Consider the following 17083-nt stretch of genomic DNA (forward strand, 5'->3'; position numbering starts at 1 on the left):
TTGGCAATCAGTCCCTGCCCCAGTGGAGCTTACACTCTATATTCCCTATCACATGTACACACACACACACATTCTCACTAGGGGTAATCTTGTTGGGAGCCAATTAACCTACCAGTGTACATTTGGATTGTGGGAGGAAACCGGAGTACCCGGAGGAAACCCACGCAAGTACGGGGAGAATATACAAACTCCACACAGTTAGGGCCATGGTGGGAATGGAACCCATGACCTCAGTGATTAAAGGGATATTTTAGCAACCCTAATCTACTGTACATACTGCAATTAAGACAAGGTAAAGGGGATCATTTCCTTACAGGTTTTCCAATGGCTCTGAATGGATATTGTTTCAGGGGCTAACAGCCATTTACTAACAGCATTTTTTTTTCACAAATCAATTTTTAAGTGTTAGTACATACGTGATTTACCTCTAATACAACAATGATTTGAAATCAGTCTTTAGTAAATTTACCCCCGAATGTCCGCAGAAATACAATTCATGAAATTATAAATGTATTTTCCAGTAATAAAAGGCATTTTCTCGTTTACTATAAATACATTTATAAAACGACCTTTCTACCACAACATATTTCCATGGAACAAATGGGTGATAAAAATAAGAATTTACTCACCGGTAATTCTATTTCTCGTAGTCCGTAGTGGATGCTGGGACTCCGTAAGGACCATGGGGAATAGCGGCTCCGCAGGAGACTGGGCACAACTAAAAGAAAGCTTTAGACTACTGGTGTGCACTGGCTCCTCCCTCTATGCCCCTCCTCCAGACCTCAGTTAGGATACTGTTCCCGGAAGAGCTGACACAATAAGGAAGGATTTTGAATCCCGGGTAAGACTCATACCAGCCACACCAATCACACTGAACAACTCGTGATACAATACCCAGTTAACAGTATGATAACAACTGAGCCTCACAACAGATGGCTCAACAATAACTATATACAAGTATTGCAGACAATCCGCACTTGGGACGGGCGCCCAGCATCCACTACGGACTACGAGAAATAGAATTACCGGTGAGTAAATTCTTATTTTCTCGGACGTCCTAAGTGGATGCTGGGACTCCGTAAGGACCATGGGGATTATACCAAAGCTCCCAAACGGGCGGGAGAGTGCGGATGACTCTGCAGCACCGAATGGGCAAACTCTAGGTCCTCCTCAGCCAGGGTGTCAAACTTATAGAATTTAGCAAACGTGTTTGACCCCGACCAAGTAGCTGCTCGGCAAAGCTGAAGAGCCGAGACCCCTCGGGCAGCCGCCCAAGAAGAGCCCACCTTCCTCGTGGAATGGGCTTTCACTGATTTAGGATGCGGCAGTCCAGCCGCAGAATGTGCAAGCTGAATCGTACTACAGATCCAGCGAGCAATAGTCTGCTTTGAAGCAGGTGCACCCAGCTTGTTGGGCGCATACAGGATAAACAGCGAGTCAGTCTTTCTGACTCCAGCTGACCTGGAAACATAAATTTTCAGGGCCCTGACTATATCCAACGACTTGGAAGCCTCCAAGTCTTTAGTAGCCGCAGGCACCACGATAGGTTGGTTCAGATGAAAGGCTGATACCACCTTAGGGAGAAATTGGGGACGAGTCCTCAATTCTGCCCTATCCATATGGGAAATCAGATAAGGGCTTTTACATGACAAAGCCGCCAATTCTGATACACGCCAGGCCGAAGCCAAGGCCAACAACATGACCACTTTCCACGTGAGATATTTCAATTCCACGGTTTTAAGTGGCTCAAACCAATGCGACTTTAGGAAATCCAACACCACGTTGAGATCCCAAGGTGCCACAGGAGGCACAAAAGGGGGCTGAATATGCAGCACTCCATTAACAAAAGTTTGAACTTCAGGTAGTGAAGCCAGTTCTCTCTGGAAGAAAATCGATAGAGCCGAAATTTGGACCTTAATGGAACCCAATTTTAGGCCCATAGTCACCCCTGACTGTAGGAAGTGCAGGAAACGGCCCAGCTGAAATTCTTCGGTTGGGGCCTTTCTAGCCTCACACCACGCAACATATTTTCGCCATATGCGGTGATAATGGTTTGCGGTTACTTCTTTCCTAGCTTTAATCAGCGTAGGAATGACTTCCTCCGGAATGCCCTTTTCCTTCAGGATCCGGTGTTCAACCGATATGCCGTCAAACGCAGCCGCGGTAAGTCCTGGAACAGACAGGGCCCCTGCTGCAGCAGGTCCTGTCTGAGCGGCAGAGGCCATTGAGATCATTTCCTGAAGTTCCGGGTACCAAGCTCTTCTTGGCCAATCCGGAACAATGAGTATAGTTCTTACTCCTCTTCTCCTTATTATCCTCAGTACCTTTGGTATGAGAGGAAGAGGAGGGAATACATAAACCGACCGGTACACCCACGGTGTCACTAGAGCGTCCACAGCTATCGCCTGCGGGTCTCTTGACCTGGCGCAATATTTTTCTAGCTTTTTGTTTAGGCGGGACGCCATCATGTCCACCTGTGGCCTTTCCCAACGGTTTACAATCAGTTGGAAGACTTCTGGATGAAGTCCCCACTCTCCCGGGTGGAGGTCGTGCCTGCTGAGGAAGTCTGCTTCCCAGTTGTCCACTCCCGGAATGAACACTGCTGCCAGTGCTAACACGTGATTTTCCGCCCATCGGAGAATCCTTGTGGCTTCTGCCATCGCCGTCCTGCTTCTTGTGCCGCCCTGTCGGTTTACATGGGCGACCGCCGTGATGTTGTCTGACTGGATCAGTACCGGCTGGTTTTGAAGCAGGGGTTTTGCCTGACTTAGGGCATTGTAAATGGCCCTTAGTTCCAGAATATTTATGTGCAGGGAAGTCTCCTGACTTGACCATAGTCCTTGGAAGTTTCTTCCCTGTGTGACTGCCCCCCAGCCTCGAAGGCTGGCATCCGTGGTCACCAGGACCCAGTCCTGTATGCCGAATCTGCGGCCCTCTTGAAGATGAGCACTCTGCAGCCACCACAGCAGAGACACCCTGGTCCTTGGAGACAGGGTTATCAGCCGATGCATCTGAAGATGCGATCCGGACCACTTGTCCAACAGGTCCCACTGAAAGGTTCTTGCATGGAACCTGCCGAATGGAATTGCTTCGTAGGAAGCTACCATCTTTCCCAGGATCTGCGTGCAGTGATACACCGACACCTGTTTTGGTTTTAGGAGGCCTCTGACTAGAGATGACAGCTCCTTGGCCTTCTCCTCCGGGAGAAACACTTTTTTCTGTTCTGTGTCCAGAACCATCCCCAGGAACAGTAGACGTGTCGTAGGGACCAGCTGTGACTTTGGAATATTTAGAATCCAGCCGTGCTGTTGTAGCACCTCCCGAGATAGTGCTACCCCGACCAACAACTGCTCCCTGGACCTCGCCTTTATCAGGAGATCGTCCAAGTACGGGATAATTAAAACTCCCTTCTTTCGAAGGAGTATCATCATTTTGGCCATTACCTTGGTAAAGACCCTCGGAGCCGTGGATAGACCTAACGGCAACATCTGGAATTGGTAATGACAATCCTGTACCACAAATCTGAGGTACTCCTGGTGAGGATGGTAAATGGGGACATGCAGGTAAGCATCCTTGATATCCAGTGATACCATGTAATCCCCCTCGTCCAGGCTTGCAATAACCGCCCTGAGCGATTCCATCTTGAACTTGAATTTTTTTATATATGTGTTCAAGGATTTCAAATTTAAAATGGGTCTCACCGAACCGTCCGGTTTCGGTACCACAAACATTGTGGAATAGTAACCCCGTCCTTGTTGAAGTAGGGGCACCTTTACTATCACCTGTTGTGAATACAGCTTGTGAATTGCCTGTAACACTGCCTCCCTGCCTGAGGGAGTTGTTGGTAAGGCAGATTTGAGGAAACGGCGGGGGGGAGACGTCTCGAATTCCAGCTTGTACCCCTGAGATACTACTTGAAAGATCCAGGGATCCACCCGTGAGTGAGCCCACTGATTGCTGAAATTTTTGAGACGGGCCCCCACCGTACCTGGCTCCGCCTGTGGAGCCCCAGCGTCATGCGGTGGACTTGGAGGAAGCGGGGGAGGACTTTTGCTCCTGGGAACTGGCTGTATGCTGCAGCTTTTTCCCTCTACCTCTGCCTCTGGGCAGAAAGAACGCGCCCTTAACCCGCTTGCCCTTATTGGGCCGAAAGGACTGTACCTGATAATACGGTGCTTTCTTTGGCTGTGAGGGAACATGGGGTAAAAATGTAGACTTCCAATCTGTTGCTGTGGAAACGAGGTCCGAGAGACCATCCCCGAACAACTCCTCACCCTTACAATGCAAAACTTCCATGTGCCTTTTAGAATCTGCATCTCCTGTCCACTGCCGAGTCCATAACCCTCTCCTGGCAGAAATGGACATTGCACTTATTTTAGATGCCAGCCGGCAAATATCCCTCTGTGCATCTCTCATGTATAAGAGTGCGTCTTTAATATGCTCTACGGTTAGCAATATAGTGTCCCTGTCTAGGGTATCAATATTTTCCGACAGGGAATCTGACCACGCAGCTGCAGCACTGCACATCCATGCTGAAGCAATAGCTGGTCTCAGTATAACACCTGTGTGTGTATATATAGACTTCAGGATAGCCTCCTGCTTTCTATCAGCAGATTCCTTCAGGGCGGCCGTATCCGGGGACGGTAGTGCCACCTTCTTTGACAAGCGTGTGAGCGCTTTATCCACCCTAGGGGATGTTTCCCAACGTGACCTATCCTCTGGCGGGAAAGGATATGCCATTAGTAATGTCTTAGAAATTACCAGTTTCTTATCGGGGGAAGCCCACGCTTCTTCACATACTTCATTTAATTCTTCAGATGGAGGAAAAGCTACTGGTAGTTTTTTCTCTCCAAACATAATACCCTTTTTTGTGGTACCCAGGGTAACATCAGAAATGTGCAACACATTTTTCATTGCCTCAATCATGTAACGTGTGGCCCTATTGGAAGTTACATTAGTCTCATCGTCGTCGACACTGGAGTCAGTATCCGTGTCGACATCTGTGTCTGCCATCTGAGGTAGCGGGCGTTTTAGAGCCCCTGATGGCTTTTGAGACGCCTGGGCAGGCACAGGCTGAGAAGCCGGCTGTCCCACATTTGGTATGTCGTCAAACCTTTTATGCAAGGAGTCGACACTGTCGCGTAATTCCTTCCACAGAACCATCCACTCAGGTGTCGACCCCGCAGGGGGTGACATCACATTTATCGGCATCTGTTCCGCCTCCACATAAGCCTCCTCATCAAACATGTCGACACAGCCGTACCGACACACCGCATACACACAGGGAATGCTCTGACAGAGGACAGGACCCCACAAAGCCCTTTGGGGAGACAGAGAGAGAGTATGCCAGCACACACCAGAGCGCTATATAACACAGGGATCCCACTATAAATGAGTGTTTTTCCCTTATAGCTGCTTATATTATATATACTGCGCCTAAATTTAGTGCTCCCCCTCTCTTTTTTACCCTTATGTAGCTTGACACTGCAGGGGAGAGCCAGGGAGCGTCCTTCCAGCGGAGCTGTGAGGGAAAAATGGCGCCAGTGTGCTGAGGGAGATGGCCCCGCCCCTTTTCCGGCGGACTTCTCCCGCTTTTTCTGGAATTCTGGCAGGGGTATTTTTACACCTATATAGCCTTCCTGACTATATATGGTGTAGATTTGCCAGCCAAGGTGTTTATATTGCCCTCAGGGCGCCCCCCCCCCCCCAGCGCCCTGCACCCATCAGTGACCGGAGTGTGAGGTGTGCATGAGGAGCAATGGCGCACAGCTGCAGTGCTGTGCGCTACCTTGTTGAAGACAGAAGTCTTCTGCCGCCGATTTTCAGGAACACTTCTTGCTTCTGGCTCTGTAAGGGGGGCGACGGCGCGGCTCCGGGACCGAACATCGAGGTCGGGTCCTGTGGTCGATCCCTCTGGAGCTAATGGTGTCCAGTAGCCTAAGAAGCCCAAACTACCACCACTTAGGTAGGTTCGCTTCTTCTCCCCTTAGTCCCTCGCTGCAGTGAGTCTGTTGCCAGCAGATCTCACTGTAAAATAAAAAACCTAAATATACTTTCTTTCTAGGAGCTCAGGAGAGCCCCTAGTGTGCATCCAGCTCAGCCGGGCACAGAAATCTAACTGAGGTCTGGAGGAGGGTCTTAGTGGGAGGAGCCAGTGCACACCAGTAGTCTAAAGCTTTCTTTTAGTTGTGCCCAGTCTCCTGCGGAGCCGCTATTCCCCATGGTCCTTACGGAGTCCCAGCATCCACTTAGGACGTCAGAGAAATTATATTAAGGAGACTGTACTTTTTTAAATGGAATACATACGATTCCCCGACGGATGGGATGCCGGCTGTCATGATCCAGACGGCGGTATCCCGTCCGCCACAATGCCGGCAGCGGGGCGAGCGCTAGAAAAGCCCCTTGCGGGAACGGAGGCTCGCTGCACTCATCACAGGTCAGATTATCCCTCTATGGGCGTCGTGGACACCCGCAGAGGGAGAATAGCCTGTGTCGCCGGTATTCCAGCGTCGGTATTTCACAGTCTGTCAGGATTCTGACGTCGGTATTGTGACTGGCGGTAATTGTTCTTCCCTCCCCCGCAATCTGCTGTAATGAGCGGCTGCAAACAAAAGCTGTCTCTATGCAAGTTCTGATACGCGATGGGCGCAATATCCGCCCCAAACCATTATACAAGGGACGCAACGTAAAACCATATGTACTTTAACCTGGCAATCCCATATACCACCTATTGGCATCACAGAAATCCTCTCCGTACCTGATTCAGAGGCTGTGACTTTATGCAGATAACGCTACAAACCCTTCACTGGCATACACCCGAGTGTAATAGTGCAAGGAGAGTAAAAGTGCAAGGAGTATAACAGTGCAAGGAGTATAATAGTGCAAGGAGAGTAACAGTGCAAGGAGAGTAACAGTGCAAGGAGTGTAACAGTGCAAGGAGTGTAACAGTGCGAGGAGTGTAACAGTGTGAGGAGTATAACAGTGCAAGGAGTATAATAGTGCAAGGAGAGTAACAGTGCAAGGAGAGTAACAGTGCAAGGAGAGTAACAGTGCAAGGAGTATAATAGTGCAAGGAGTATAATAGTGCAAGGAGAGTAACAGTGCAAGGAGTATAACAGTGCAAGGAGTATAACAGTGCAAGGAGAGTAACAGTGCAAGGAGAGTAACAGTGCAAGGAGTATAACAGTGCAAGGAGTATAATAGTGCAAGGAGAGTAACAGTGCAAGGAGTATAACAGTGCAAGGAGTATAACAGTGCAAGGAGTATAACAGTGCAAGGAGAGTAACAGTGCAAGGAGTATAATAGTGTAAGGAGAGTAACAGTGCAAGGAGAGTAACAGTGCAAGGAGTATAATAGTGCAAGGAGAGTAACAGTGCAAGGAGAGTAACAGTGCAAGGAGAGTAACAGTGCAAGGAGTGTAATAGTGCAAGGAGAGTAATAGTGCAAGGAGTGTAACAGTGCAAGGAGTATAATAGTGCAAGGAGTGTAACAGTGCAAGGAGAGTAATAGTGCAAGGAGTGTAATAGTGCAAGGAGTGTAATAGTGCAAGGAGTGTAATAGTGCAAGGAGAGTAACAGTGCAAGGAGTGTAACAGTGCAAGGAGAGTAATAGTGCAAGGAGTGTAATAGTGCAAGGAGTGTAATAGTGCAAGGAGTGTAATAGTGCACCACAGATCTCACATCAGGCCCAGTCTCACTCAGAGTATGACCTCAATGTGACACTGTCATAATAAGGCCAGAAGACGGACCATCCCTGTGTGTCAGCACCGTCGCTGCCCAGGAACCATCAATGCACTTTCCAGACACTGCTCAGACCAATCAGTACTGAGACTCTGGGCACAGGCACAGCTAGACCTAAGCTGGATATACACAAGCTCATTGGTTGGTTGGACAGAATTTTAAGGCGTATGGCCAGCTTTAGATGCATGTGTCCACTGCGTCTGACTCAAAATCAGGCCATTCATCTGAAATTAGGAAACAGGATTCATGGATTTGTTTAGAAAAAAAGAGACTGCAGTAACCAGTGAGACATGAACGGAGAATAGGAGACCCTGAGCATAAGAAGATGAGAAAGACATACCGCACACCTACCTTCTTCTCTGCCAGGGCGTTTGTGATGCTGGCAGCGACTGAGTGTCCAACATGAGCAGATAATAACGCTGCTCCATTGCTTGATGACTGTACACATGCAGTACGCACGTGCTGCCACCAGGGGGACACCGACTGCAAATCCCAAGATTCATCTATGGCCACTGAATGGGGAAAAGAGGGATTCCCTTTTGACAAACTCAATGGTTGCATTATAACAAACAGAAAAGAGCAGAATCTACTGCAGCTGGCTATAACAGACAATTACATTGTGACAGCAAATCAGACTAGAAAAAGCAGATATGCAACATCTAATTACATTCTGTGTCATCCCACTTTACAGAACAATGGCTAACACCCACCAGAGAGACCCCGGCGCCCACCAACCATGTCCCTTACACTGCAGAAGGAGAGACCCCAGCTCCCACCATCCATGTTCCTGACCCTACAGAAGGAGAGACCCCAGCTCCCACCATTCATGTCCCTCACACTGCATAAGGAGAGACCCCAGCTCCCACCATCCATGACCCTCACACTACAGAAGTAGAGTCACCGGCACCCACCATCCATGTCCTTGACACAACAGAAGGAGAGACCCCAGCTCCCACCATCCATGTTCCTGAAATTACAGAAGGAGAGACTCCAGCTCCCACCATCCATGTTAACCCAGCCCCCACCATACATGTCCCTCAAATTGCAGAAGGACAGACCCTGGTGCCCACCATCTATGTCCCTGACCCTACAGTAGGGAAGACCCTGGCACCCACATTCCATGTCCCTCACATTGCATAAGGAGAGACTCCAGCTCCCACCATCCATGTCCCTGACCCTATACAAGGGGAGACCCCAGCTCCCACCATCCATGTCCCTGACCCTACAGAAGGGGAGACCCCAGCACCCACCATCCATTTCCCTCACGCTGCAGGAGAGACCCCAGCACCCACCATCCATGTCCCTGACCCTACAGAAGGGGAGACCCCAACTCCCACCATCCATGTCCCTGACCCTACAGAAGGGGAGACCCCAGCTCCCACCATCCATGTCCCTCACACTGCAGAAGGAGAGACCCCCAGCTCCCACCAGCCATGTCCCTGACCCTATAGAAGGGGAGACCAGAGCACCCACCATCCATGCTCCTCACACTGCAGAAGGAGAGATCCCAGCACTCACCATGCATGTCCCTCACACTGCAGAAGGAGAGACTGCAGCTCCCACCATCCATGTCCCCCCTCACACTGCAGAAGGAGAGACCCCAGCTCCTACCATCCATGTCCCTGACCCTACAGAAGGGGAGACCCCGGCACCCACCATTCATGTCCCTGATACTACAGAAGAAGGAAAGATCCCAGCGCCCACCATCCATGTCACTACAAAAGAAGGCGAGATCCCGGCACCCACCATGTACTGTATGTCCCTGACATAACACAAGGATAAACCCCAGCGCCCACAATCCATGTCCCAGAGACTACAGAAGGGGAGGGCCCAGCACCCACCATTCATGTCACTACAAAAGAAGGAGATCCAAGCACCCACCATCCATGTCCCTCACCTGAAAGAAAAAGAGCCCAGCACCCACCATCCATTTCCCTGACTCTACAGAAGGGAAGACCCCGACACCCACCATCCATGTCCCTGACACTACAGATGAGGAGACCCCGGCATCTACCATTCATGTCACTACACAAGGAGAGACCCGGCCCCTACCATCCATGTCACTACAGAAGAGGAGACCCGGCACCCACCATCCATGTCCCTCACCTGAAAGAAAAGAGCCCAGCACCCACCATCCATGTCCCTGACCCTACAGACTGGGAGACCCCGGCACCCACCAATCATGTCCCTCACACAACAGGAGACACCCCATGCTCCCACCATCCATGTCCCTCACGCTATAGAAGTAGAGTCCCCGGCACCCACCATCCATGTTCCTGACACAACAGAAGGAGAGACCCCAGCTCCAACCATCCATGTTCCTGAAACTAGAGGAGAGACCCCAGCGCCAACCATCTATGTCACTACAGAAGGAGAGATCCCAGCGCCCACCATCCATGTCCCTGACACTACAGAAGAGGAGGCCCAGGCACCGACCATCCATGTCCCTGACCCTACAGAAGGGGAGACCCCAGCTCCGACCAGCCATGTCCCTGACCCTATAGGAGGGGAGACCAGAGCACCCACCATCCATGCTCCTCACACTGCAGAAGGAGAGATCCCGGCACTCACCATCCATGTCCCTCACACTGCAGAAGGAGAGACTCCAGCTCCCACCATCCATGTCCCTGACCCGATGGAAGGTGAGACCCCAGCTCCCACCATCCATGTCCCTCACACTGCAGAAGGAGAGACCCCAGATCCCACCATCCATGTCCCTGACCCTATAGAAGGGAAGACCCCAGCTCCCACCATCCATGTCCCTGACCCTACAGAAGGGAAGACCCCAGCTCCCACCATCCATGTCCCTGACCCTACAGAAGGGGAGACCCCAGCTCCCTCCATCCATGTCCCTCACATTGCATAAGGAGAGACCCCAGCTCCCTCCATCCATGTCCCTGACCCTATAGAAGGGGAGACCCCAGCTCCCACCATCCAAGTCCCTGACCCTACAGAAGGGGAGACCCCAGATCCCACCATCCATGTCCCTGACCCTACAGAAGGGAAGACCCCAGCTCCCACCATCCATGTCCCTGACCCTATAGAAGCGGAGACCCCAGCACCCACCATCCATGTTCCTCACACTGCAGAAGGAGAGACCCCAGCTCTCACCATCCATGTCCCTGCCCCTAAAGACGGGGAGACCCCAGCTCCCACCATCCATGTCCCTGACCCAATGGAAGGGGAGACCCCAGCTCTCACCATCCATGTCCCTCACACTGCATAAGGAGAGACCCCAGCTCCCACCATCCATGTCCCTGACCCTACAGAAGGGGAGACCCCAGCTCCCTCCATCCATGTCCCTCACATTGCATAAGGAGAGACCCCAGCTCCCTCCATCCATGTCCCTGACCCTATAGAAGGGGAGACCCCAGCTCCCACCATCCAAGTCCCTGACCCTACAGAAGGGGAGACCCCAGATCCCACCATCCATGTCCCTTACACTGCATAAGGAGAGACCCCAGCTCCCACCATCCATGACCCTGACCCTATAGAAAGGGAGACCCCAGCTCCCACCATCCATGTCCCTGACCCTACAGAAGGTGAGACCCCAGCTCCCACCATCCATGTCCCTGACCCTATAGAAGCGGAGACCCCAGCACCCACCATCCATGTTCCTCACACTGCAAAAGGAGAGACCCCAGCTCCCACCATACATGTCCATGACCCTATAGACGGGGAGACCCCAGCACCCACCATCCATGTCTCTCACACTGCAGAAGGAGAGACCTCAGCTCCCACCATCCATGTCCCTGACCCTATAGAAGGGGAGACCCCAGCACCCACCATCCATGTTCCTGACCCTATAGAAGGGGAGACCCCAGCACCCACCATCCATGTCCCTCACACTGCAGAAGGAGAGACCCCAGCTCCCACCATCCATGTCCCTGACCCTATAGAAGGGGAGACCCCAGCACCCACCATCCATGTCCCTGACCCAATAGAAGGGGAGACCCCAGCACCCACCATCCATGTCCCTGACCCTACAGAAAGGGAGATCCCAGCTCCCACCATCCATGTCCCTGACCCTACAGAAGGGGAGACCCCAGCACCCACCATCCATGTTCCTGACCCTATAGAAGGGGAGACCCCAGCTCCCACCATCCATGTCCCTGACCCTACAGAAGGAGAGACCCCAGCACCCACCATCCATGTCCCTGACCCTACAGAAGGGGAGACCCCAGCACCCACCATCCATTTCCCTCACGCTGCAGAAGGAGAGACCCCAGCACCCACCATCCATGTCCCTGACCCTACAGAAGGGGAGACCCCAACTCCCACCATCCATGTCCCTGACCCTACAGAAGGGGAGACCCCAGCTCCCACCATCCATGTCCCTCACACTGCAGAAGGAGAGACCCCCAGCTCCCACCAGCCATGTCCCTGACCCTATAGAAGGGGAGACCAGAGCACCCACCATCCATGCTCCTCACACTGCAGAAGGAGAGATCCCAGCACTCACCATGCATGTCCCTCACACTGCAGAAGGAGAGACTGCAGCTCCCACCATCCATGTCCCTCACACTGCAGAAGGAGAGACCCCAGCTCCTACCATCCATGTCCCTGACCCTACAGAAGGGGAGACCCCGGCACCCACCATTCATGTCCCTGATACTACAGAAGAAGGAAAGATCCCAGCGCCCACCATCCATGTCACTACAAAAGAAGGCGAGATCCCGGCACCCACCATGTACTGTATGTCCCTGACATAACACAAGGATAAACCCCAGCGCCCACAATCCATGTCCCAGAGACTACAGAAGGGGAGGGCCCAGCACCCACCATTCATGTCACTACAAAAGAAGGAGATCCAAGCACCCACCATCCATGTCCCTCACCTGAAAGAAAAAGAGCCCAGCACCCACCATCCATTTCCCTGACTCTACAGAAGGGAAGACCCCGGCACCCACCATCCATGTCCCCGACACTACAGATGAGGAGACCCCGGCATCTACCATTCATGTCACTACACAAGGAGAGACCCGGCCCCTACCATCCATGTCACTACAGAAGAGGAGACCCGACACCCACCATCCATGTGCCTCACCTGAAAGAAAAAGAGCCCAGCACCCACCATCCATGTCCCTGACCCTACAGACTGGGAGACCCCGGCACCCACCAATCATGTCCCTCACACAACAGGAGACACCCCATGCTCCCACCATCCATGTCCCTCACGCTATAGAAGTAGAGTCCCCGGCACCCACCATCCATGTTCCTGACACAACAGAAGGAGAGACCCCAGCTCCAACCATCCATGTTCCTGAAACTAGAGGAGAGACCCCAGCGCCAACCATCTATGTCACTACAGAAGAAGGAGAGATCCCAGCGCCCACCATCCATGTCCCTGACACTACAGAAGAGGAGGCCCAGGCACCGACCATCCATGTCACTGCAGAAGTAGAGACCCCGGCACCCACCATCCATGTCCCTGACACAACAGGAGACACCCCAGCTCCCATCATCCATGATCCTCACACTACAGAAGTAGAGTTCCCGGCACCCACCATCCATGTCCCTGACACAACAGAAGGAGACACCCCGGTACCCACCATCTATGTCCCTGACACAACAGAAGACACCCCAGCTCCCACCATCCATGACCATCACACTACAGAAGTAGAGTCCCCGGCACCCACCATCCATGTCCTTGACACAACAGAAGGAGAGACCCCAGCTCCCACCATCCATGTTCCTGAAATTACAGAAGGAGAGACTCCAGCTCCCACCATACACGTCCCTCACATTGCAGAAGGGCAGACCTTGGTGCCCACCATCTATGTCCCTGACCCTACAGAAGGGCTGGCACCCACAATCCATGACCCTCACACTACAGAAAGAGTCCCAGGCATCCACCATCCATGTCCCTGACCCTACAGAAGGGAAGACCCTGGCACCCACAATCCATGACCCTCACACTACAGAAAGAGAGTCCCAGGCATCCACCATCCATGTCCCTGACCCTACAGAAGGAGAGACCCCAGCTCCCACAATCCATGTCCCTCACACTGCAGAAGGAGAGACTCCGGTGCCCACCATCCATGTCCCTCCCACTACAGAAAGAGAGACCCCGGCACCCACCATACAAATGATATACAAGACAGAGAAAGAGACCATGGCACTCACCTTTCATGTTACTCAGTAGAGACAGCATGCTGTACAGACAACACAAGGACTGTGTGTTCTCAAGGGTCTCTTTTTCTGTCGACAGCCACACTTTGAGAAGCAGAGACTGCAAATAGACACGTAATAAAACAGCTATTTTGCCGGTCACACTACACATTAATGTTTTTATTAAAGAGCATTATTGTGACATCTACTGTGATAAAATCACTGGTTAAAAGGGATAAACGGGAGAGGTTTGTCCCATGTTTTTGATCTATGGAATTTAAACCCGCAGAAAATGTCTGTTTCTGCTAGAAAGACTTGATTAGAGTTTGGGTTTTTATTAAAAGCCGGAAAACGTATCCTGGGGGTATGGGTGTGAAAGAGAAGGCAGGGCTCCACTAATAAAACCCATCTGCCTGCATCTGTAAGCGTCTGGTAGTACTGAAGCTTTGTCAGGGTCTCACTACCTGGGGAAACAGGCAGCAGGCTTGTTATGAGACACTGATTTATTTACTGTAAGTACTGTGCATATGCCTATGTTTGAGGTAGGGGCATTTGGTCCAACCATTCAGAGAGGGAATCTAGGATGTTTAGTTAGTGCCCAGACAGGCTAAGATTTATTTTTATGACACGGCTAGTTTGTACAAAAACCCTGGATTGGTGGGTCGTTTTCCTGGCGGATGTGTGTTTGGAGGTGCCCATCTACCCCAGGAGAGAGCACCCCTACCCTGATCTCCTCAGAAAACTTTGATTTTAATCTTAAAAGGAACAAAAAATGATTGCATTAGCAGACATGTAGTAAAAACAGACAGTACAATATGGGCAGGAATGCGGAGAGCCCGGCGGTAGCGGATGAGCAGGAATGCGGAGAGCCCAGCGGTAGCGGATGAGCAGGAATGCGGAGAGCCCGACGGTAGCGGATGAGCAGGAATATGGAAAGAAACATTGTGAAGGAATAGCAGGAATATGGAAAGCCCAAATGTACAGAGCACCACTGTGCAGAATTAGGTGAACGTACAGAGCACCGCCGTGCAGAATTAGGGGAACGTGCAGAGCACCGCCGTGCAGAATTAGGGGAACGTGCAGAGCACCGCCGTGCAGAATTAGGGGAACGTGCAGAGCACCGCCGTGCAGAATTAGGGGAACGTGCAGAGCACCGCCGTGCAGAATTAGGGGAACGTGCAGAGCACCGCCGTGCAGAATTAGGGGAACGTGCAGAGCACCGCCGTGCAGAATTAGGGGAACGTGCAGAGCACCGCCGTGCAGAATTAGGGGAACGTGCAGAGCACCGCCGTGCAGAATTAGGGGAACGTGCAGAGCACCGCCGTGCAGAATTAGGGGAACGTGCAGAGCACCGCCGTGCAGAATTAGGGGAACGTGCAGAGCACCGCCGTGCAGAATTAGGGGAACGTGCAGAGCACCGCCGTGCAGAATTAGGGGAACGTGCAGAGCACCGCCGTGCAGAATTAGGGGAACGTGCAGAGCACCGCCGTGCAGAATTAGGGGAACGTGCAGAGCACCGCCGTGCAGAATTAGGTGAATGTGCAGAGCACCGCTGTGCAGAATTAGGTGAATGGGCAGAGCACCGCTGTGCAGAATTAGGTGAATGGGCAGAGCACCGCTGTGCAGAATTAGGTGAATGTGCAGAGCACCGCTATACAGAATTAGGTGAATGTGCAGAGCACCGCCGTACAGAATTAGGAGAATGTGCAGAGCACCGGAATACAGAATTAGGTGAATGTGCAGAGCACCGCTGTACAGAATTAGGTTAATGTGCAGAGCACCGCCGTACAGAATTAGGGGAATGTACAGAGCACCGGAATACAGAATTAGGGGAATGTGCAGAGCACCGCTGTACAGAATTAGGGGAATGTGCAGAGCACCACCCTACAGAATTAGGGGAACGTGCAGAGCACCGCTGTAGAGAATTAGGGGAATGTGCAGAGCACCACCGTACAGAATTAGGGGAATGTGCAGAGCACCGCTGTACAGAATTACGAGAATGTGCAGAGCACCACCGTACAGAATTAAGGGAACGGGCAGAGCAACGCTATACAGAATTAGGGGAACGTGCAGAGCACCGCTATACAGAATTAGGGGAACGTGCAGAGCACCGCTATACAGAATTAGGGGAATGGGCAGAGCACCGCTATACAGAATTAGGGGAACGTGCAGAGCACCGCTATACAGAATTAGGGGAATGTGCAGAGCACCGCTATACAGAATTAGCGGAATGTGCAGAGCACCGCTGTACAGAATTAGGGGAACGTGCAGAGCAACGCTATACAGAATTAGGGGAACGTGCAGAGCACCGCTATACAGAATTAGGGGAATGGGCAGAGCACCGCTATACAGAATCAGGGGAACGTGCAGAGCACCGCTATACAGAATTAGGAGAATGTGCAGAGCACCGCTATACAGAATTAGGGGAACGTGCAGAGCACCGCTATACAGAATTAGGGGAATGGGCAGAGCACCGCTATACAGAATCAGGGGAACGTGCAGAGCACCGCTATACAGAATTAGGGGACTGTGCAGAGCACCGCTATACAGAATTAGGAGAATGTGCAGACCACCGCTGTACAGAATTAGGGGAACGTGCAGAGCACCGCTGTGCAGAATTAGGAGAACGTGCAGAGCACCGCTGTGCAGAATCAGGGGAACGTGCAGAGCACAGCTATACAGAATTAGGGGAACGTGCAGAGCACCGCTGTGCAGAATCAGGGGAACGTGCAGAGCACAGCTATACAGAATTAGGGGAACGTGCAGAGCACCGCTATGCAGAATTAGGGGAACGTGCAGAGCACCGCTATGCAGAATTAGGGGAATGGGCAGAGCACCGCTATACAGAATCAGGGGAACGTGCAGAGCACCGCTATACAGAATTAGGGGAATGTGCAGAGCACCGCTGTACAGAATTAGGAGAACGTGCAGATCACCGCTGTACAGAATTAGGGGAACGTGTAGAGCACCGCTATACAGAAATAGGGGAACGTGTAGAGCACCGCTATACAGAATTAGGGGAACGTGTAGAGCACCGCTATACAGAAATAGGGGAACGTGTAGAGCACCGCTATACAGAATTAGGGGAACGTGTAGAGCACCGCTATACAGAAATAGGGGAACGTGTAGAGCACCGCTATACAGAATTAGGGGAACGTGTAGAGCACCGCTATACAGAAATAGGGGAACGTGTAGAGCACCGCTATACAGAATTAGGGGAACGTGTAGAGCAC

At 51.8% G+C, this 17083-nt stretch overlaps 1 protein-coding gene across 2 annotated transcripts in view; it reads right to left on the minus strand.

Annotated features, from left to right (window-relative positions):
- RAB3GAP2 (RAB3 GTPase activating non-catalytic protein subunit 2) overlaps positions 1-17083 on the minus strand; it is a 546281-nt gene that overhangs the window by 160917 nt on the left and 368281 nt on the right. For both annotated transcript variants that reach the window (XM_063919133.1, XM_063919131.1), the window contains 2 exons: positions 13866-13971; positions 8091-8251 (listed from right to left, as the gene is read on the minus strand). In XM_063919133.1, the coding sequence (XP_063775203.1) occupies positions 8091-8251; positions 13866-13971 (267 nt within the window). The remainder of the gene's footprint in view (positions 1-8090; positions 8252-13865; positions 13972-17083) is intronic.

The sequence above is a fragment of the Pseudophryne corroboree genome, chromosome 4 (assembly GCF_028390025.1).
Source record: "Pseudophryne corroboree isolate aPseCor3 chromosome 4, aPseCor3.hap2, whole genome shotgun sequence".
In the NCBI taxonomy this organism is placed as follows: Eukaryota; Metazoa; Chordata; class Amphibia; order Anura; family Myobatrachidae; genus Pseudophryne; species Pseudophryne corroboree.